The 20,889-nt window shown below is 46.2% G+C and overlaps 3 protein-coding genes across 3 annotated transcripts; 1 reads left to right on the top strand and 2 right to left on the bottom strand.

Annotated features, from left to right (window-relative positions):
• Positions 1-378: 378 nt before the first annotated feature.
• mblac1 (metallo-beta-lactamase domain containing 1) lies at positions 379-1,741 on the bottom strand. The gene is made up of 2 exons (XM_029140930.3): positions 1,280-1,741; positions 379-928 (listed from the first exon to the last, which is right to left on the bottom strand). Exons 1-2 carry the CDS (start codon positions 1,697-1,699, stop codon positions 686-688), a joined length of 663 nt encoding a protein of 220 aa, XP_028996763.1. The 5' UTR covers positions 1,700-1,741; the 3' UTR covers positions 379-685.
• Positions 1,742-1,808: 67 nt separating this feature from the next.
• mpdu1b (mannose-P-dolichol utilization defect 1b) lies at positions 1,809-5,197 on the top strand. The gene is made up of 7 exons (XM_029140881.3): positions 1,809-1,992; positions 2,336-2,401; positions 2,555-2,687; positions 2,787-2,872; positions 3,086-3,204; positions 3,442-3,552; positions 3,946-5,197. The coding sequence occupies exons 1-7, from the start codon at positions 1,866-1,868 to the stop codon at positions 4,078-4,080; spliced, it is 777 nt and encodes a 258-aa protein (XP_028996714.1). The 5' UTR covers positions 1,809-1,865; the 3' UTR covers positions 4,081-5,197.
• A 5,000-nt stretch (positions 5,198-10,197) lies between these two features.
• On the bottom strand, positions 10,198-14,107 carry sox19b (SRY-box transcription factor 19b). The gene is made up of 2 exons (XM_029140811.3): positions 13,093-14,107; positions 10,198-11,953 (listed from the first exon to the last, which is right to left on the bottom strand). The coding sequence occupies exons 1-2, from the start codon at positions 13,752-13,754 to the stop codon at positions 11,692-11,694; spliced, it is 924 nt and encodes a 307-aa protein (XP_028996644.1). The 5' UTR covers positions 13,755-14,107; the 3' UTR covers positions 10,198-11,691.
• Positions 14,108-20,889: the final 6,782 nt, after the last annotated feature.

Below are 20,889 nucleotides of genomic sequence, written 5' to 3'. Positions count from 1 at the left end.
ATGGATACTATATGCAAATGGTAGTTCTACATCTGTGTACTAAAGATAACATACTGCATCCTTTGTACGGTTTGTTTCTTCTTTAGAACTGACGCTGCCCCGAGTGAAGAGATGTTTCTATAGTCACCTTAGCCAAATGTTACTGTGCTGATTAGCTGTAATAAAGGACTGTGTTCTCTCAGGCTTGTGGGTAGGTCTTATGTCATGTGACTGAAGTGGTAGTGCCAGGCACAAAGGGGCTTTATATAATATCATAAAATGGCAATAAATTAGACCTGTTCACCAATAAAAGCCTACAAGCTTCCTCCATGCTGTTCATTTGAGGAACTATTGCAACTGAAAGGTGTCACTTCTCCTCCAGACAGATGAACCACGTAGTCACTTAAACGCTTTAATATATTCATTTTTGATGTAATTTAGACATCACCAGTGTCAGAGCTGGTTCTCGGCTGAGTGAGGTGCAGGGTTATTTCATAATCTGGAGGCTTGTGCTCCATCGTCATCGTTGGTGTTGAACACAGACAGGTTGATACACACCGAGACCAGCACAAACATCCTGATCAGTGAATGAACTTTGATCATTGGTCTCTTTCATGTGGAGCCAGGTGGTTGCCTGGTAACCGAGAGCCTGTGCATCAAGCCGAGCTGTAACTGTCAATCACGTCTCTTTGCATAATCTCTTGCTTCATCGTTTCCTGATGACTCTGAACGGAGCCCCGTGTCCGGGGATGATGACATCGGCAGTGCGGAGGGCTTCTTGGCGGCTGATCTCCTGTACAGCAGTGTTCAAACTTAGGTCCCGCCAGCTGTCCTCATCCGAGCAGCACTCAAATAAGTCCCCCGCAACAAGCACTGTGCCCTCTGAGGTCCCTTTCACCTGAACACTGACGTCTTGTCCTGTGTGGCCTGGACTGGGAACCACTGATATCTGTGGGAGAGAGGAGAGTAGAAAAGTGTTTTTGAAGTTGATAAGTTAGTTTGGGTCATGTGGCAACTACACGTATTTGAATATATTCAAAAGGCTGTATTGATATATGAGTTGCAGCTGTATTTAATGGTTTAGGCTTCTTAAAATGTCATAGAAACACAATGTATGTGATATTGTACACCTTTTGGTTATAATGTAAATTAACTAACATATCTATAGGCATAATTTATAAAATAAATATTCTGTTATTCTTCTATTATTCTAAATACATCATATATAATGCTTCCGTGTTTTTTGACCCGATGCTTCGGTCTCCAGCTAAAACCCCAGTGTCTGCCGCCGGTGACTTACATGCTCATCTACAAAGTAAGCCTGTCCTTGCGCCAGCTGGTTGGGTCGGTACGTGTCACCCTCACTGACGTCGTAGCCGACGATCAACAGTGAGTTCGGGAATAAACCTAAATTGCCGATGTGGTCTGAATGCCCGTGAGTCCCCACGACCAGGTTTACACGTCCTGGGTCCAGACCTCTGTCTTTTAGAGACACGAGGAGGAAGTCTCGGTCCCACGGTCCTCCGGTGTCCACCAGAACGGTCTTGGGTCCGTTTATGAGCGTAATGGTTCCGTCCGCTCTAAACGTCCCGTCTGTCTGAGACTGACAGTAGCCGACTTTCAGGACGGACACGGAGTATGGCTGACCACTGAAGTCCAGCTGAGACAGAGGGACTTTCTGAAACGGACCTGAGACCAACGTACCGTCAGCTTCCATCATGTCAGCGCACAGGAAGAGCGGAGTGACTCACACTAAACACTGCCCCCTGCTGCACCGGAGATAAAATACAAATATCCCTAACCGGAACCTTTGTATTGTCACACGATGTAGTCGGACTTTTGACATAGATGCACGTTTGAATGCAACGTCACATCTAATCGCGACAATGGCGGAAAAAGCAGTGGTGCATCAAGGGTCGTCCTTTATGGACCCTTTTAAGGGTCTGCTGTTAACGTATTTCATGCCAGAGTCATGCTACGACGAGTTCTTCCTCAATTTCAACTTCCTGGACGGTAAGGCCCGTTTTAGCTGAACACCAGCCGAAGCAGTGTCATGCCGTAAGGTGTTTCTCTGTGCTAGCGGTGCGATGAGTTTGTATGGATGAGACTTCAGTCTGCTGAATTAATTAAGCCCAGTCGATTCCCGTGTTTTACATAATTGCATTGTATTCAGATGTTGTACAGTTCATTCACAGGCTGCCACTCTTTACTGCCCACTATGTGTTAATGGCAGACAGGATTTCAATGGCCTTAGTTGGGATAACTGTGCTTTAGTTAGTCTGTTGTATTGTGTCGTCTGTCAGGTGATCAGTAACTGACAGCCAATGTGTGTTTTGATGTTGTATGTTTTTAACAGTACCATGTCTGAAGATTGTACTGAGCAAAGGCCTGGGCATCGGCATCATCCTGGGATCAGTGATGGGTAAAGCTTCATAACTCTGCTTCTGTTTCCATACACCTGAGCACTGAGATGTTATTATTGAGAGCCAGCCAACTTTAAACAGTTCAGAACATATTGACAGCTTTGCACCTACAGCTTTACAGACTCTTTGTCTGTTTATCTGCTTGTTCACAGTGAAACTGCCCCAGATCTTAAAACTGATGGGCGCTAAGAGCGCTGAGGGTTTGAGCTTCAATTCTGTGCTGCTGGAGCTGCTGGCCATCACAGGAACAATGGCCTACAGCATCGCCAACAAGTTTCCGTTTAGGTCTGACCATGTTCTACTCACTGTCACCAGTGCAATGCACAATGTCATGATCTTCAAGCCTTAAGTAATAAATTGAGTAACATTTGAATACATCCTCAGTGCCTGGGGTGAGGCCCTCTTCCTCATGCTGCAAACGGTCACCATCGGCTTCCTCATTCAGCACTACGGAAAAAGAACCGGAAGAGGTACAGCCGAAAGCACACCCGCCAACACGATCGTTTGAAGCGCTATCATGCAATAAAATCCCAGAATGGCAACCTTTACAGTTTTAAGGCCAAGTATGATGAACCTAAACCTTATTAAATTCTAATGTGATGAAATGGTACAACCGCTTTATCGTTGCGTGAAAGACGAAAGTAAAAGCCGTGTTGAGTCTGACATAGCGTCTTCTCTTCCAGGGCTTCTGTTTCTGGTTGTGTATTTTTCCCTGGTCGTCCTTCTGCTGTCTCCAGTCACTCCCCTGTCAGTGGTTACCACCATGCAGGCGTCTAACATGCCAGCCATCATCATTGGCAGGGTAGGCAAATGTATTGTAATAACATGCAAACGTTTGCAGATAAAATATTGTTGTGTGTTATTGACTGTTGGAAGTAAAACATTTACATTTTTCCTTGTCAGGTTTCGACAAAACTTATATTTTAAACCCCTCACAGGGTCACATGTTGTCCCAACCAGATGTACCTCACTGATTCACTGTCCTATAATTACAGCAGTCAGACACAGAAGAGACTAACAATGTGTGTGATTATTTCAGCTGATCCAGGCAGCCACCAATTTCCGTAACGGACACACAGGCCAGCTCTCTGCCATCTCTGTTTTCCTGCTGTTTGCTGGATCTCTTGCCCGCATCTTTACATCACTCCAGGTATGTCCCATGTGTGTGTGTCTGTGATATTGGCCTTAGAAGGCATTAGTATCTATGCAGGATTAATGTTGTTGTTGTCTGTACATTGTCATATGTTCTGAGCACTTGCACATTAACTTACAAACTTCCAGAAGAATAAGAAATTAAAGAATCGCCAAGAACCTAAAGTGACCAGATCATCTCAAAAATCTCTAAATGTGTATTAAAAATGTCTATAGCAGAGGTATTTTCTAGTCTGTAAAAGACCTTCAATTAAAATGTTAAGATTTAATTTCCAGGCAAATATTTTTTCTACAGATGCCAGTACAAATGTTAACTAAACACCTACGTCAGTAACACCATCAGGTTGTTTTTGATTATCTTTCTTCTAACAGCTGTATTGTCCCCTGACAGGAAACTGGAGACTCACTGATGGCGCTCACCTACGTCATATCATCTGCCTGCAACGGCATCATTGCTCTACAGGTCCTCTACTACTGGAACAGCTCCCCAGAACGTAAGAAGAGGAAGAAAAAGAAGAGAGAGTAGGCGAATGCCGCGGCTAACGACCTGCTGGAGAGCAACACTTTTCTTTTTGCATCCAATGGTAGACACGCCAAATCAGTGTCTTTGAAACTTGAAAGAACAAAGTGAAGCGTGAAATAGTGAAATCACTGCACCTGCTGGAAACTTGACTGTTGATGGGCTTTATGATTGACAGCTGCTGTGGTGAGGGTCCAGGCTCCTGCTGTCATTTGATTCCTCCTAATGAGTCAATGTTTGCAAAAGTGTGTTGAAATGTTTGGAAAATCTTTGAGCAATTGATAATAATTTTTTGATTGAGGGTTATATTTATGGGAAACGGTTGAAACGGTTATGGATACATGTGAACATTGTGTAATTCCACCCTACTTTTCTTTAGATGTCATACCAAGACATGAGTGAATTTCGTAGTAACAAAGTCAACTGAAAAACCTAAAACTTAAATGAGGCCTCAAAATTCTGGGATCAAGCACTGTCATTCCGTCCTGTGCTGCAGAGAACAGCACCACCTTCTGCCTGAGTTCGATGGCAAAACAAACAGGGAGGGTTGAGCCAAGCTAATGCACTGCTGATATATAAATGAACATAACCTTAGTCTGATGTCTTGGCTTGTCCCTCACAATGCTCGCATGTAAACTACTGCTAGCTAGTCCTAAGTCCCAGCTGTTCATCATCAGCTAAATAAGTACCAAGACCAAACAGTGTTGACTTTCTGAACCAGAAAGCTGTTTGATTTTAAGTGGATTACACTGTAATTAATTCTTTAACGTGTAACACAATGGGACCATGAGCGGTGAGATCTAGTCTGAGAGCTGTCTCTAAATAGTGAAGTAGCAGTGATGTCATGGATTGGATTTTTTTTTAAATAATATAAAACAAGTTTATATAGAATAAAAATATAGATGAAAAATGTGTGATTGTTTATGATGTGGTACCTGTAATTACAGTATTTCCCCCTTTCAGTGTTTTGCTGTCTGTCCTCTTGACCACAGATCTTTTCTGGTGTGTTTGTGTTTCAGTAAAATGCAGCTACACTGGTGAAGGTTAGTGGTTTGACTCATGATTCCTGGATACGGGTCAAAACCTTCACTTCCAAGTGAATAAATCAGTGTCGCTATTTACACTTCTGTTGTGTGTCTGGCATGGCCATCTACACATTCACACACACTTAATGTTTAGATCTAAAATTCAGTTAAAGCTTTATGGTATTGAATCAGGGATGGGATGTTTAAGACCTAATGATTTGCCAGGTTATTTAAAACACTTCTCAGCCCACAGTGGCGATGTGTACGGTGATAAATCTAGTTACAGTAGTTTAGTTTCATCACTGAGCTCTTTAAAAAGAGTCTGATTTGAACTGTTTTGTTTTACATGTAGTTTTTATTTATTTTGTATTTATGTTCCCCTTGAATGTTAACAGTGAAATTTCAATGCAGAGCAAAACAAATTTAGCACTTAAGATAATTGTGAAAAAAGAAATAATTAGTTTAATCGTTTCAAATGTTAATATTGATTACAGCAGCTGCAGCCACGGGTGTTGTGTTACTGTCTGCTTATCAATAACAGCACGAATGTGTTCATCTTTATTACAAAAACTATATAAACATGTTTTTCCGCAGGTACTAAGAGGTGTGATGTAATCTGCACTTGTTGCGCTCCTCAAACACGCTGACGTCACGATCTCCATGGTCGATCTCCAGCGCACATGCTGCTGCACGGTTTTTCGCGACCACTTGTATTTTTGTTCAACGGCTTCTCTTAACACGTCGGGCGCATACCAGAGTTCAGCGGAGGGACGGAGCAGGCTGTATGCCCGCAACACAAAAACATTCCACGAAGAGGAAAGGACAGGGGAAAGTGCTTTTAATGAGCGAGGTGGGGTGAGGGGTGGGAATCAAGGGCAGAGTAGCCTCAGGCTGGCTTATATCTGATTGTGGAGCAGAGATGGTACAGATTGGCGTGTTTGTTAGGCCCGATCACCTGCCACTTTTCATCTTGGGAGGTCCTTCTTCCCTCCTCCGCTCCAGACTGGGCTCACTGCTCCACTGCTGCTGAGCTGAATGCACCACGACACAAAGAGCAAATAATAGCAAACATGAAAGTTAAATGTTTCCCATACAAAACTGTGGTGTTTTAACTCCTGGATGTTGTGTTTACGGCCGCTGATTCTTATTCATCACTATGAACAGACCACTGTGTTTTTTAAAAGGCATTTATCGTGTTTTCACATCTGTTCAGGGGGTCCAGGTGTCACTTTATTTCTGGATTTATTGGCGAAGCCAGATGCCCAAACTGGTTATAGAAGCATTGTGTTTGTGGGCTAAGACAGAGATGAAGAAAGACCGTCACCTGGAAATAACAAGTGTAGGAAGGAAGCTGTGTTAGTCCATACACGTCAGGTCACAGTGGTGTGTTCAGGGGCTGACTGTAAATCCATGTTTTCTGTTAAAAGATAACACTAATTTAGCCTTCGACCAGATGTGAATGGGCAGCTGGAAGTAGAAATGGCACAAAGCAATATGAAAAGTGCTGGAATGGAGCTCACAGCTAGCAGATAAACATCATTTTGTGAGTAGCTAACGGTTGTTTGGCTCAAAGCTACAGCACAGGAAGCGTCTTGACTTCATTATCAGACCTGTCAGATCTGTGTTCTGTGTGGGCTCCTCATATCTCACTGATCAACTTCAGTCTTTCAGGTATCCTACCCACGCAGAACGCATCATGAGGGTCAACGCTCCACTGATTGGGATCATAGTAACGATCTAACACTAAATAACGTGCCTGATTACTGTTGTTACCTAAGGTGTTCACATAGGAGCTCATTGTGATGTGTTGCTCTTACACTGCTGTGCTGTTGTTGTGTTTGGGATCAACCATGATGCTACAGGAGTTCCTCCATGTGAGGATCATCAGCCTCCGTCTGCTGACACATCGCTCTATCAGAGCTCGTTTATCATGATTGTGCTGAATTCAACAATCATAAAGCTGAGGAAGCCTGAAGAGACTAGTATCTTAGATCCGCTAGCAAACAGAGAGGAAACACACGGCCTCCAGACCATTAGTCTAAGTCCAGGGTCAAACCACTAGAGGGGGTAAGAAAATGCTCCCGTTCATCTGTTTGAGTGAACTTCTGTGGATGAAGTGACCCTCAGTTACGTGGCATCTCACACCAGCATCAGTGCCTGTCCTCTCAGCTCAACTGTACTCCAGTAGCTCGTGGCCGGCACATGCCTCCGTCTTCTAATTGAGGATGTGATCTACGGCCGTCAGACATAACAACGATCCTTATCCAGTGTGCGTGTCTCCCGTCAGCAGCTGCACAGTGAAACGCGCTGGTCTGTGATCAGCGTGTGAACTCCCTCTGTTAACCTGCCAAGAGAGAGGCGAGGGCTTCACTAATGGTCAGAGGCAGGGTTCTATTGTCACCAGATGGACGTCCTGCGTGGAGGACTTTCTAGTATCTCTGTGCCTGTGACGTGCAGCCTCGGCCTCAGCTGTTCCGCTGCATGCGAGCACATGTCAGGAATGCTGCAGCTACTGTACGTCCACATCCCGACGGCTTCCGGGACGCCGGGGCAGCGCTGCCCAACTCATTCCTGCCTTTTCTGTGCGGACGCGATTGTAGTTCGCCCTCGTGCTTTTGGGAATGTTCATTGAGGACGGGGCACAAGAGCGGCCGGTGAATGAAAGCCTGACCTGCCAGGGAGTGAGCATAAATTAACTTTGCAGGAGGGGGAGAGGATTGAATCCCAGACGCTGCAGAGCGACACGGAGGTGAGGCATAGATGGTGTGTCACCAATGTAAATGCGATAAAAGACCCTGCTGGTAACCACCACCTGATTTTCTCTGTGTGTGTCTCGCACGCACACACACACACACACACACACACACACACACACACACACACACACACACACACACACACACACACACACGGGCTGACCGCAGCTCTTTGTAGACACTTTTAAGTCACTCTCGGCAGATCCATGGCAACCACTTGTTGAAGCCTCACTGCTCGTTGCTAAGTGATGGGATGTATTGGACCAGAAAATCCCTCCATTGACACTCCCTCCACCCTCTTCCCCGCACACCCCCTCCCCCCTCTCCCCCCGTCCCTACCCACCCGTGGACTGCAGCCAAAACAACCCACATATATGCTCGCACTTCCGCCGGTTTGTTGGGGCAAGAGACGGCGATTTGGGGTTTTGCCAAATTCAACCTTTGTTCAAACACAGTGAAAGAACTTCAAGTGTGGTTTCGTGAGTTTTAATGGCTTTAGATTCAAGTTTGACATATTCCACAAACTTCCACAAACAAAGATTGTTCGAATTCACAGCATCAAGTAGATTTAAACTCATCTTTATCGGTGGCGAGCGAGTAGAACCTTGTGGGAATTCGGTTCTGCCGGCGCTTGAGAGAGGTTCATAATTAGGTTCCAGGGACCCTCGAGGGGCTTAGGAAGTTGTTGAGCCGGTCCTGGAGTCATTCACTGACTTCTGTGTGCTTTCACTAGATATCACCCGCACAGGCCTAATTAACATCACCGCGACTCTCTCCAGCACATAAACACTGACACGCCGCAGTAAAACGCGCGGCGGCGACGCGGCTTTAATGAAAATCGCGCAGATACGCGCCGCTCCAGAACTCGGAGCAGGTACCGGCTTTCTTCTTGCATCTGTTCCCCATCCCGTTGATCCTGTGCGCCCCTCATCTTTTCTCCCCCTCCCCCCCCCTTCTCCCATCCCCTCCCCTCGCTGACCGATTAGCCAGTGCGGAGTTCTCCCCCATTTCCATGAGAAAGGCCGCGGTCGGTGAAAGGGTTAAGCCTGAGGACGAAGCCCCAAAGAGCAGCGCTAATTTTCTGCCCGGCGGGGGAGTGGGGGAAGCGGGGAGTGGGAACAAAGACGCCCGGGGGAGGAGCGGAGACTCCGGCTTTACTATATGCACCTGCGGTCTGAAAAGCTGCGGACAATGCGCCTCCGAAACGGCCAATTACGAACGGACCATCCACCCGCTTTCTCTGCGCAGAGACGGGGGGGGGGGGGGTGAAGGGGCGGAGGGACTGGGAAAGTGAATTTTAAAAGAGGGCGAAGATAAGAAAGTAAATAATCGACCTTTAAATCATTCGGAGCGCTATAGACTATCGCCCTCTATTCACCCTCGCCCATCACTTCTTCCCACCCCGGCAAGACACCCATGTTCTCCCGCTAATGTTCACCTTTGTGCGGGGTTTTATTGTGAGGGGCCCCGGGCCGCGCTGACGGCTCCGCCTGTGCGGACGCTGTGAAAGTGAAAACGGGCTCGGTTTTGATTGCGGGTGTGCCATTCCTCGTTGCCTCTAATGATCGGAATGGGTGAGGTCATGTTTGAAGCAACAGCTGAGAAGCGCCGAGCCTCTGGTAACGCGCAGGTGAACGCGCGGTGCGCTCGACTCGCGGAGGAAGCGGCACCAGCGATTCCACGAGCTCGTTGTTTCAACAGCTCCGAAATCAAACATCCGACTGCGCTGGGTGTCTGTGGAGGCTGAATGATGAGCAGTTAAACTCAAAGTGATGCTTTTAACGATGGGTTGAAGAGATATAAAAGTCTTCTGCAGCAGAAGTAGAGGCTCTGATGCTGAGGATCACACATCCCGTATGTTTTCACTACCAAGCTTGATCTTAGCTTTGTGTTTACACCCAAAATAAGATGCTGCACTTGAATTAACACAGCTGACACCATCAGCCTAACCTGATAATTAGGCCCAAGACTAGAATGTGAAAGGATTCTGCTTCATTTCTAGTTGGAGAAGTTACATTTAAACTGTTTCGTTGACACAGATCAGGCCCAATGTCAAGTCTTTAAAGCTCACGTTCAGACCAGGAGTCTCATCAACTCACCAGAGGCCTGTTCAGCAAATCCACCTGCAACGAGCGTTCCCTCGTAATAAATTTGGCTGTGTCTCACGTTTTGCAGCAACATTTTGCTGACTAAGCTATTGGGAAACGACAGAACTGAAAGAATGTTCCTCTAAAGAGACAGGGGCTGAGTTTAGCATTTGTTCAGACCTGACCTCTGTTCAACATTCTGAGTGAATGAGTTGTATAAAGCGGAGTACATTTTACTAGACATTAACAAAAACAGTGGTTTGTACTTTTTATTAATATTGTCATGAATGCCATAACAAAGTTTTTTAATCAAAATGGATCAAGGCTCTTAGTATAAGAGCCTAAAAATGTACACAGTATTTACATAAATGCTACATACAGTAACTCTAGTACATGGCAGCATTTACATACAAGACAATTCATTCTAAAAATAGAGATACAAGTCAGTATAAAAGTTAAGTCTTCAAATACTCGGGTAGCAAAGTAAACATTCATGTACTACTTCAATAGAACTGCTCTCCCTTTTCCTAAAAACAATAATTCAGGCGTCTGTTCCAGTGCACGTTCACTTTTTGAAGTTGAGAGTTCCCTTTAGGTCCATAGCAGCACTAATAACCAGATAGCAGGTTAGACAGTTGACTGGCAACCGCCATTAAAATGGGTTTATTATTGTAATGAGTTGATGAATGGGTTTTCTGAAACTTTGATACATTCTGTTTACTGGTGAATAAAACGCTAAAACAACCCCCAAATCAGCCCAGGATGCCTGGAAGACACGTCTTCATCTGCTATTTGGAATAAAACAACGGACATGTGGGCACTTTATATTCAATTTCATTCCCTTATTGCAGAGCCTCAAAAACGACAACTCCTGCTTACTGCAAAGTGACAATGAAAACAGTTATCAGCTCGGGACGCCGCCGGATCTACGCATCCCAACATTTACATCAAAAGCTCAAATCTAAAAACTACTTCCAACAAGTGGAACTCCTGCAGGAAGCACAAAGAGTCGTTCACCTTCTGAGACCCACTCGCGATCCCATTGATCTGCTGTGACGGAGCACGAGGACGGAACCAACGCGGTTCCACGTTCTAAGCCACAAGAGCCACCTCTGCACCATTCCTGTTGATGCCATGTTGATTGTCCAACAGGTGTTTTCCGTGCAATCCAACGGTCAAAATAAAAAAATAAAAACACATGACTACTAAACCAAAGCCAAGGCACAAAGAGATCATTCTTAAAAAAAAAAAAAAAAAAAACTAATATTCAAGTTGTGCATTTGTGTCTGTTCGGCCCAACAGCAGCGGCTCTGCTCAGGATCCGTCGCGAGTGCCAGTGTCACAAGTGTTTTGGTGGTGTTAAGTAGTCCTTTGACTTATTAAGAATACGCTGTGAAAATGACAAAGTAACATTCCCTAGTATGTACACAGTAAAGTCTCCGCCGTGTGGACTGCTGGAGAGCGGTAGTCAGGGTGGAGTCTCAGCCCTGTACATGTGGTGGTGTGTGTGGCATATATTTCAACGGACGCGACGCCATAGAGGTAGAAAAACAGCATTCAGTAATTCAACATGCAGTCTGTAATTAACAGGCACATTTGTAACTGCGCGACAGTTTTCCCTTCACTTCCTGTGCGTTCCTGCCACTTCCTGAACCCTCCATGCCCGACTCCCTCGTCCAGCCAGCTGAGCAGCAGGAGGGAACGCTGGCGTTCCCGCTCAGTTCACCCCCCCGAGATCCCACTTGAGTCCTAGATGTGAGTCAGCGGGACGGTTCCTGTGAGGTAGTGCTGCTGCACGCTGGTGTAGCCCCTCTGCGCCGACATGGGGTCGCTGCCGTCCCCTCCCGGTCCAGGTATGTACATGCTGATCATGTCCCTGAGGTCGCCCTGCAAAGGCCCCCTGTGGTGGTTGGGCGTTCCGGTTGGAGGGGAGTGGGACACGGACTCGGCCTTCACCATGGACATGGTGACGGGGCTGGGCTGCTGAGGGCTGCTGCTGTAGGACATGGGGCTGCAGGGGGGAGAGGACAGCACAAGTTAGACAGCGTTCAGCCTTCATGGATGAACTTTTAATGCAGATGCAATATTGTGACACCCACTGTGCCAAACGGAGGTGGAGCGAGATTCGGTTGGGCTCAGACACAGATGCTCATTATAAAGTTCACTACACAGTAAAGTTTGTGCTGCCACTAACAGCCCGGCGACGTTTCCACCGCAGTCACTGTGCTGGGGGTGATTTTAGGCAAAACAAATGTGATGCAAAGTCATAACTAGATCATTTAAAATGCCCTGGACACTGCACACGTCTCAATTTGTTTACTTGGAGGATTTTCACATTGGGTCTACTTTTACTTTGGTACTACTTTCTCACTGCAATAAATCCTCGACCCAACAGTGAGACCAGGTGCTGCACCAGTGTTCCAACCGTGGCACATTATTCCCAGTGCAAAGGAGGAGCCCTACAGTGGAAGAGGAGGCTGTTTGATGCCTACACCTGCTGCAGAGTTAACAACCAAGATTTGGAATTTCATACCGAGAGGCCTCCATCACTTCACAGCATGGGGGACAATATTAAGTACTATACTATGTGTAAATTTTCTCTGAGTTGAGGTGCTTAACTTCAGTGCCACACACACGACCAAATTTAAAACAAAAGGACACTCATTATTAAACTGTAAATTCGCATGGCCTCCACAGCAGGAGACGCAAACCCAAAAGTGGAAGTGGGCACAATAGACTTGCGGGAGGACCGGGCAGCGGGGTCGAGGACCACACACAGAGCCTGCGAAGTCGCCCTGATCAACATTCCACGCAGCACCCTGAGCAGGGTGGCACCCACATAACAAGTAGGCAGCAGACTGGGGCCCGTTGTTCCCCCCCGGGCACTTTCTCAGACTCAGTGGGAATGGACTTGGTTCAAGCCTCATCTCCTACAGATGCATCAGGCCCAGAGTCCCACTGTAGCAATACTTTACTCTGACTCTAAACGCAGAGATCAAGGCTTCAACAGCATCCCAGCTGGTTGAGTTACTCACACGCGCACGTGAAACTCGTTCTAAGGTGTTCAGGGGCCACAGCGCACTTTCAGCCTCGCCACACACACAACAAAGACGCACAGACGAACTCCTCGCGCCTCCGCGCGGAACTCACCTGTACGAGTTGGCGCCGTTCATGTAGGTCTGCGCCGCGCTCATGGCGGGCGGGTACTGCAGCGCGGACAGGTCGTACCGGTGCAGCTGCTGGCTGTAGCCGAGCGCCTCGCCCTGCATGCCGGCGTAGCCCCCGGTGGGGCCCCAGCCGTAGCTCTCCATCCGGGGACTGCCGCCCTGGCCCTGCGCCGCGGCCGCCAGCAGGTTGCCCGCGGACAGGGGGTACTTGCCCACCTGCGCGTCCTTCTTCAGCAGCGGCTTCGTCTTGCGCCGCGGCTTGTACTTGTAGTCGGGATACTCCTTCATGTGAACGGCGCGGAGCCGCTTGGCCTCGTCGATGAACGGCCGCTTCTCGGCGTCGGTCAGAAGTTTCCACTCCGCCCCGAGCCGCTTGCTGATCTCGGAGTTGTGCATCTTGGGGTTCTCCTGCGCCATCTTCCGCCTCTGGCCCCGCGACCACACCATGAACGCGTTCATGGGCCGCTTCACCTTATCCATGGGGTCGCTCCCGGGTGCGCACGCCGTCTTGGAGCTGGGGTGCGAGCCGCCGTTGGAGCCCATGCTCCCGGTCATGGTGCCGGTGACCGGCGACATGCCCTGGCTGGCCTGGTGGGAGGGCGGCTGGCCGGTGGGCTTCAGCTCGTGCTCCATCATGCTGTACATGCTGCACACGTGCGTTAGGGAGGAAGTTGGGAACTCGCTGCGACGCTCACGCGCTCTCTGCCGCGGCCAAGCTGGCGAGCTCGGGCCAGGTGTCACCTGGAGCAAATTAACTAATTACTCGCACGCTGGGACGACGCGGACGCGCGGGAGAGGGGCTCGTTCTCGCTACAGGTTCTCAACTAGAGCGCTGCCGGCGGGGGACATCACTCTGAAACGCGCCGAAGGTGTGAGCGAGCCAGCAGAGGCGCAGCGGCGGCAGTGTTCTCAGCGGCGAGGCGGCTCGTGCACTGAAGCCGTCCGCGTGTGTGCGCTCCAAAAAGTTGCCCTTGCCTCGCGCGGCGCGGACCAATGGGAGCGCGGAGAGCGTCCTGCCCGTGCGCGTGCATTTGCAACTCAAAAGGCGACTCCGGCGGTGCGCGAGACACTTGTTGATGACGGAGGTGGGGAGAGGGGAGTCGCTCCAGGCAAGCGTCTTAATCTCTGCTGCTACACGGACACTTTACGCGTTTCTTTAAATAAAGGACTTTAGAAGCGTGTGTAAACTTTCAAAATAAGAATAAACACAAAGGTCACACTTCACTGGCGTCAACCACACACAACAAACATAAAGAGTGGTCAAATCTAATCAAAAGTCACAACAGAATACATTTAGAGTGTAGAACAAAAAACGCTGAACAAATGACACACAACATGAAGACACAGTACTGTCATAAGAGAGTACTAATAATAATGATCATCAGGGCTGTAAGAAAACAAAGTTTGTTACTTCAGGGCAAACAAAAAACGAGCAGCTCCACCAACAACAGCACAGAAGAGGAGTCTGTCCATAGTCCTCTGCTTCTCCTTTTGTCCACTGCCACAGAGGTTTTTATTTTAGTATAAAGGCCACACGTGTGTCTCTTCAAGGCTCACTCTACAGAGCTCTACTTCTTCTAATGTGACACTGTGTGTGTGTGTGTGTGTCCCATCATGATAACACACTCAACAGATAAACTCACACTCAAAGAGTCAGACATTGAAGATCATGCACAAACTGCTTAAATCACACAGGATGATGATGAGTCAGCGTTAAAGTTAAATCTCTTGCAGATGATCAGTGATCAGAGTTCTGCCCAAACAGCACACGTTTGGCTCATGGGGCTGAGAATCTTTGTCCTCGGGTTCTGGCTTCCATTTAGCCACTGTTAAGTTGCGCCTTGAGATGACTCCTTTTGTGAATCGGTGCTATTTAAATAAACTGAATGCAAATGGAAATAGTCTGGTTACGCATTGATTTTGGCCAAAGACCTTCAGAAAGGAGCTGTGCTCCAGCAGCCATTACCCTCACATATTCCTGACCGCAGCTCCTCAGGACTTTGTTGGTTTATGTCCTGACATGTTGTCATGTCATGATGACGGTACATGGATCACTGAAAGTCTCCCTTTTGTCTTGTTAAATTGGAGCTGAAGGAAATCAGTGTGCATGTTATCTAGCTAGTTTGTTTGAGTTTGTTTTAGATGTGCCGATGTGAGATGACAGTTTGTCATCATGTCACATCTGTCAGTGATCAGGATCTGATAAAAATACTCAATTAAAAATTAAAAAAAAAATGTTAAAGTCAAGTCTATGTTTTTGCTGTTCTATAAATATGAATCTATAATTTTTCACATAAAATGGTAAGAAAGTTTTTGTTATTGTTTCAATATTATATTTCAAATAACAAAAAGCACTCACTAACCGGGACCTCGGCCCCACAATCACATCATTCACTATAGATTTTTTATGTTAAATTCCTTAGAGAAGCAAAAGTGGACAAAGTGCAGCACAAGAAATAAGCAACTAAAGTTGTAAGAGAGCCTGCAGTCAAAACAGAACTACACACTGGTCAACAGCAGTTTCTCCTGTTGTCTGGATCAATTTATATTAAGTTATGATGTCATGATATGAATAACCCTGTCAACAGGCTACTTCTGATATGGCTTTGATTGGTTTCAGGGTAGCTTAATTAAATTAAAATTATTTAATTGATAGCTGTCTCATGAAACAAGACATGACTGTGCCGACACAGGTGTAGTATTCATCATGCCACATCCTGCAAAACCATTCTATCTATCAACATATACAATATATAAAACCCTTGCAGTCAACAAAGACATATGTTGATACTCTCCAAGTATTCAAGTCAGACCCTACTGGCTTTAGAGCTGCATGGTGTTTGCAACAGATTCATAAATACAAACACCATGAAGTTGCGAGAGCTGCTCTGCTCTGGTATCTTCCTGTGCCTCTCAATGAAACCTTTGGTTTGTTTGAGGTACAATAATTTAGAGTCACCGTTCTGTGAGGGCGTGAGGTTGTCCCTATTAAAAGTGTCAACACTTTGATGGGCTGGAAACCACCTCCACAATGCCTAAAGTCAATGGACAAGAGCTCCACCTTCACACAAATCCCTGAAACTCCACCCACAGAGCTTAAAACTACTATAAACAGCTTGTCGTCCTCCACATCGGAAACATTGTGACCAAGAAACAATGTTTTCATATTATCCGTCCTGTTCATTTGCTCTGTTCTCGTCAATGTGATGTCTCTGGACAGCACAGAGGAAAATCCTTCAATACGTCCACTTAGATTTATGGACGAGCCGACTAGATTCTATAGCCTCGTGTCAAAGATCAAGGTCGCGGTGACCTCTGTCCTTCTGTTCACGTTCTCAGTCGATACGATTGTAAAGTTAGCTTAATGTTGTCAGGACGTTTCTGCAAAACTTATGAAACAAATGAAAACCTAGACCTGGTGATAAACAAATTCTATTTTAGTACACCATGCATCTGCTCATTGAAAGAGGAATGTGGTTTTGTATGAAATGAGTATGTTATAATCTATGTAACACAATTAAGTTGATTTTTACAGCACATATTTACAGCAAAAGTCACTTCACAAAGTTGAAGGGTTAAAAATCCCCCTTAAACGTCAGAAACTCCAGCCCGGGCTCAGAGGTGGGCAGCCATCTGCCTCGGCCCCGTGGGTGAGGGGACAGGGAGGGGAGGAAAGAAACAGCTTCGACTCAGGCTGAAAGTGATAATAATGTTATGTTTACTGCACTCACTCAGCGTTCGCTCTCGCGTTGACTGTTGATTGTGGTTTTTGTGTGGGTGTGCTTGTGTTTTCAAGTGAATGAGCGTTGTCTGGGATTTTTTTTTTTTACTTGCGCTCAGCCAAAGTATAACTTGTGTATTTGCGTGTGATGTGTCTCAGATGGGTCGAGCGAGGGCATTATGCAGATGTGTGTGTGTGTGTGTGTGTGTGTGCATGCTGCAGGTGTGTTTGTGACTAATTGGGAATTGTGAGAGTCCAGTCTCCCGTTTCCATCTCCATGACAACCTTGTGTGGAATCCCTTCCAAACCTCTTCCCCCCTCCTCCTCTTCTCTGCTCCCCAGGCTTTACTCTTTTCAAAAACAGCTCACCAACTCTCTCAGCTTTTCTTCATGTGTCTGTCTGTCAGTCTTTTGCTGTGGCTTCACTGGAATGACAGTGGAGTTTGTCACTTCAGACTCCTCACACTCTGTGTTGTCACATGTAATCACACACAAACCTGTTTGTGAATTGTTCTTATCATTTGTTTGAAAGCAATGGGACAGGTGGAGTGAAGACCGGCCTCCAGTCATCACTGAAACTTTTAGTTTTTGCTGGTTTGTGCTGAAAATATTAATCAAATCATCCCTGCATACCCTAATTACATGATAGTAAATTAAAAAGTAGAGAGAGCTGATGAAGATGGTCATCTAAAGACCTCATCCACTAACATGCAGTACAACTAGTAGTATTTCATTATTCTGTAAATCTATGAATCAATTCTCTATTTCCCCCCATGGAAGAGTATTTACCAATTACTTTTACCAGATGGCATTGGCCATATTATTTATCCTCAGCTGGGTCAGAGTTGGGTCAATTGATAAATTTCCTGAATGTGGGATCAATAGAGTTTCAATTTATTTTGGGACAGTTCAGCGTTAATGTGACTCTGATGGAGCAACCTCTGGTGAGCATCATGGGGTCAACACCTAGCTCATGTTTGTAAAATGCTACCTATCATTTTACAATTACCATTACATGTGCAGTAATATTAGCTACAGTTCATTAGGCCAAGCTTTTGTTTTTTTGTCATTCACATTATATATTATGGAGCTTGCCTTTAACCGGCTGAATGTGCGGTTAATGTTATCAGAGGCATAATGAGTGTGATTAGCATCAAGAGTCACAGTGAAATACTTTTCAGCTGCGTCTGGGCTTCCAAAACACCCAGCGTTTCGCAGGCATCTTAACCACAGGCATCACTCAAAGCTCACAATCAAAGCTCCAGCAGACCGTCTCAAAGCATCTTCCCATGGCTTCTGACCAGATTTACTTATATCTGTGCCATGAAGAAGTGGCTCTGCTTACTCCCCCAACCGCATGGACGACAAGTACAGATTTACTCCTCACAGACCATCTAAAACACAATCACACAAAAAAAATTATAAAAACATAAAAAATGCCTAAACATTAAATTTGCCATCTTTAGGTTGTTAACCTAATTTTACGCCAGCAGTACTATAGTTTCAACAGCAGCTGGATCTACAGAAATGTTCGCAAGCCCTCACGTTACATTAATGCAATTATAGATGAAATTTCCGTCTTAGTGTGTAATTTGTGTCAGTCTCCTCTGGAGGATGGAGATATTTTGGATTACTCTGTCACATCGGCCTCGAAAGACAACAGGTGGTTTCCTCTGATGGAGCTGATGGAGACCAAAGCAGAGCAAAACAAAAATGAAAAGGTGACTTTAATTGGCTAAACAGAAGTCTAAGCTCTGCACCTGCTGAATGCATGCATTAAATAAATGTTTGTTGGCTTTGCAGGACCTGCGATAGGCCTGTGGCTGAAAAGAGGTGAAGGCATATTTAACCTAATTATGCCATAATATCTCCTGCTGACTCAAATGTGGACTCGGTCAACATGCCAGAGCAGCAAGTCACATGACTTCTTCTGGAGTTAAAACGCTCTGACCGTGATATTTCCATTATAGCTTTTCATTTGCAGCGGCCACAAAATAATGAGAGGATTCAAATGTTATGGAACTCAGTGAGGTAAAAACAGTTTGATGGAAAGGAGGGGAAATCTGAATGAACAGAAATTGAGTGCATGAAATAAGAAGAGGTAAAAAAAGGGCAGTGGAGTGGGGGCGGGTGCAGATTATAGGGTGAAAAAGAAGCAGAGAAGACAGGCAAAAGAAAGCCACAAAATGAAGGAATAAAGGGAGACTGAGATGGAGAGAGAGTACACAGGAGGAGGAGGAGGGACGAGAGGATGAAGGGATGGATGATGAAGGGGTGGGATGTGAGGAGGAGGGTGGTTTTGGGTGACAGGCCTCATTGAATAGGCCTCTATTCTCCCCTCTGTTGGCTTCTCTTCTCATGCAAAACAGGCCCGTTCAGCCTCCCAGCCATCCGTCACACAACAGAAAGACCATGGCAGGCCCTTTACGAGCCTCACACCCGCATAATCCCCCACCCCCCGACAACCACTATTTCTCAACCCCACAATCCAGCACCCAACAGGGGGTGGAGTGGGTAAGAGCAGTGTGTGTGTGTGTGTGTGTGTGTGTGTGTGTGTGTGTGTGTGTGTGTGTGTGTGTGTGTTGGGCAGCTGGGGGATGGGCACAGGGTATCTGTGCCACAGTGAAAGTGCCTTTGGAGGAAGGGCCACCTAGGCTGAGAGAGGTAGCACGTTTTGAGGCTGGACAGACGTCATATTGGGACACTGGGGAGGTTAGGAGGGGTTAACCTGCCTGGGACGTGTGTGTGTGTGTGTGTGTGTGTGTGTGTGTGTGTGTGTGTGTGTGTGTGTGTGATTTGGGAGTGGGAGTGGGAGCAACTGAGAGTGTCGGTATGAGGAAAGCAAATCAACGACAGCGGACAGAGCAGATATTTGTGTGTGGGGTCCATACTGTCCATACTGACACAACACAACAACACAACATGTGTGGATTAGGGTGAACACATGAGAACATGCGGACAATTTGGCTCACTGAGAAACCAGGGCTTCAGATACTATTTAGCTCTAGGGTTCGTTTGAATGGTTTGGTTTGGCCACAGTCAGGACATCTTTTTATTTTTTTCTTTGCTGTGTTTGCTGTTAAAATGACAGCTCCTAAAATGCCAGAGTTCATTCATCAGTATCTCTTTTAGTTGTGCTGAATAACCTGTAGAAACTTGTGGAACAGTTGGGAGTAACTCAGCTGGTGTGTCAGAACAGAGCTTGTTCACATAATAAAACTTGAATAGCTTCTAACCACACCAGAAGTTTACCGCATGTTTAGTTGAATGTCCGCAGGCCACAGTAACTGAGGGGAGACGCTTACCTTCACTCTCAGCTGATCGGCTGTGGAGCAGCTTCACTGCAGCACTTTCAGGTGCGTCAAACAAACTAATACGTCAGTCGTGAGGCCTCACTGTGGTCGTCTGACTCTCACAATGAGTCAATTTCACCAATTCACCCCTGCTGCACGTGTCTTAATCATCTATCACATGATCTTCCGAACCCAAATTATAGAAGATGATCTAAAAATGAACCAAAGTAGAGTTCACGGCTGGTGGAGCTGAAGCAGCTGGGCCCCTTGCTTTTACCAATTTACCAAACAAAACAAAGCCAAGTGAAAGGTTGCTGATGTAAATCAAACTGATCCTGTACGAGTTTAAAACACTTGCTGGCTGATACAACATAATGATTGGTGGTCAGAGAGGCACTCTGAGAACGGAACAAGCCGGGCTCGGTTAGAAACAGTAATGTCTCCCTCTAGTGGAGAAACAGGACAAGCCCGTCAGCAAATCCGACAAAATGGCTTTAAGTCCAAACGGTTTAATGAAAGCAGTTTTATCACATTTAACGACTTGGTGAAAACCGTTTTAATCTATACATTAAAACGTTCATTTCTTGTTCAACTGTTCCTACCGGATACAACTTTAAATCAGGCAAACACTGTGTAAGGTAGAATCTGAAGAAAAACAAAAGCGAGGAGCTGGACTGGTTCTTGGGATGATGCCTGTACATTTTCTTTTACCAGTTTTTGTCATGTTGGTTTCTAAACATTTTCTGTATAAGTCACCAGAAGCAAA

The sequence above is a fragment of the Betta splendens genome, chromosome 2 (genome assembly GCF_900634795.4).
Source record: "Betta splendens chromosome 2, fBetSpl5.4, whole genome shotgun sequence".
In the NCBI taxonomy this organism is placed as follows: Eukaryota; Metazoa; Chordata; class Actinopteri; order Anabantiformes; family Osphronemidae; genus Betta; species Betta splendens.
The sequence above is the reverse complement of the archived record's forward strand: the minus strand, read 5'-3'. Positions and strand labels throughout refer to the sequence as shown.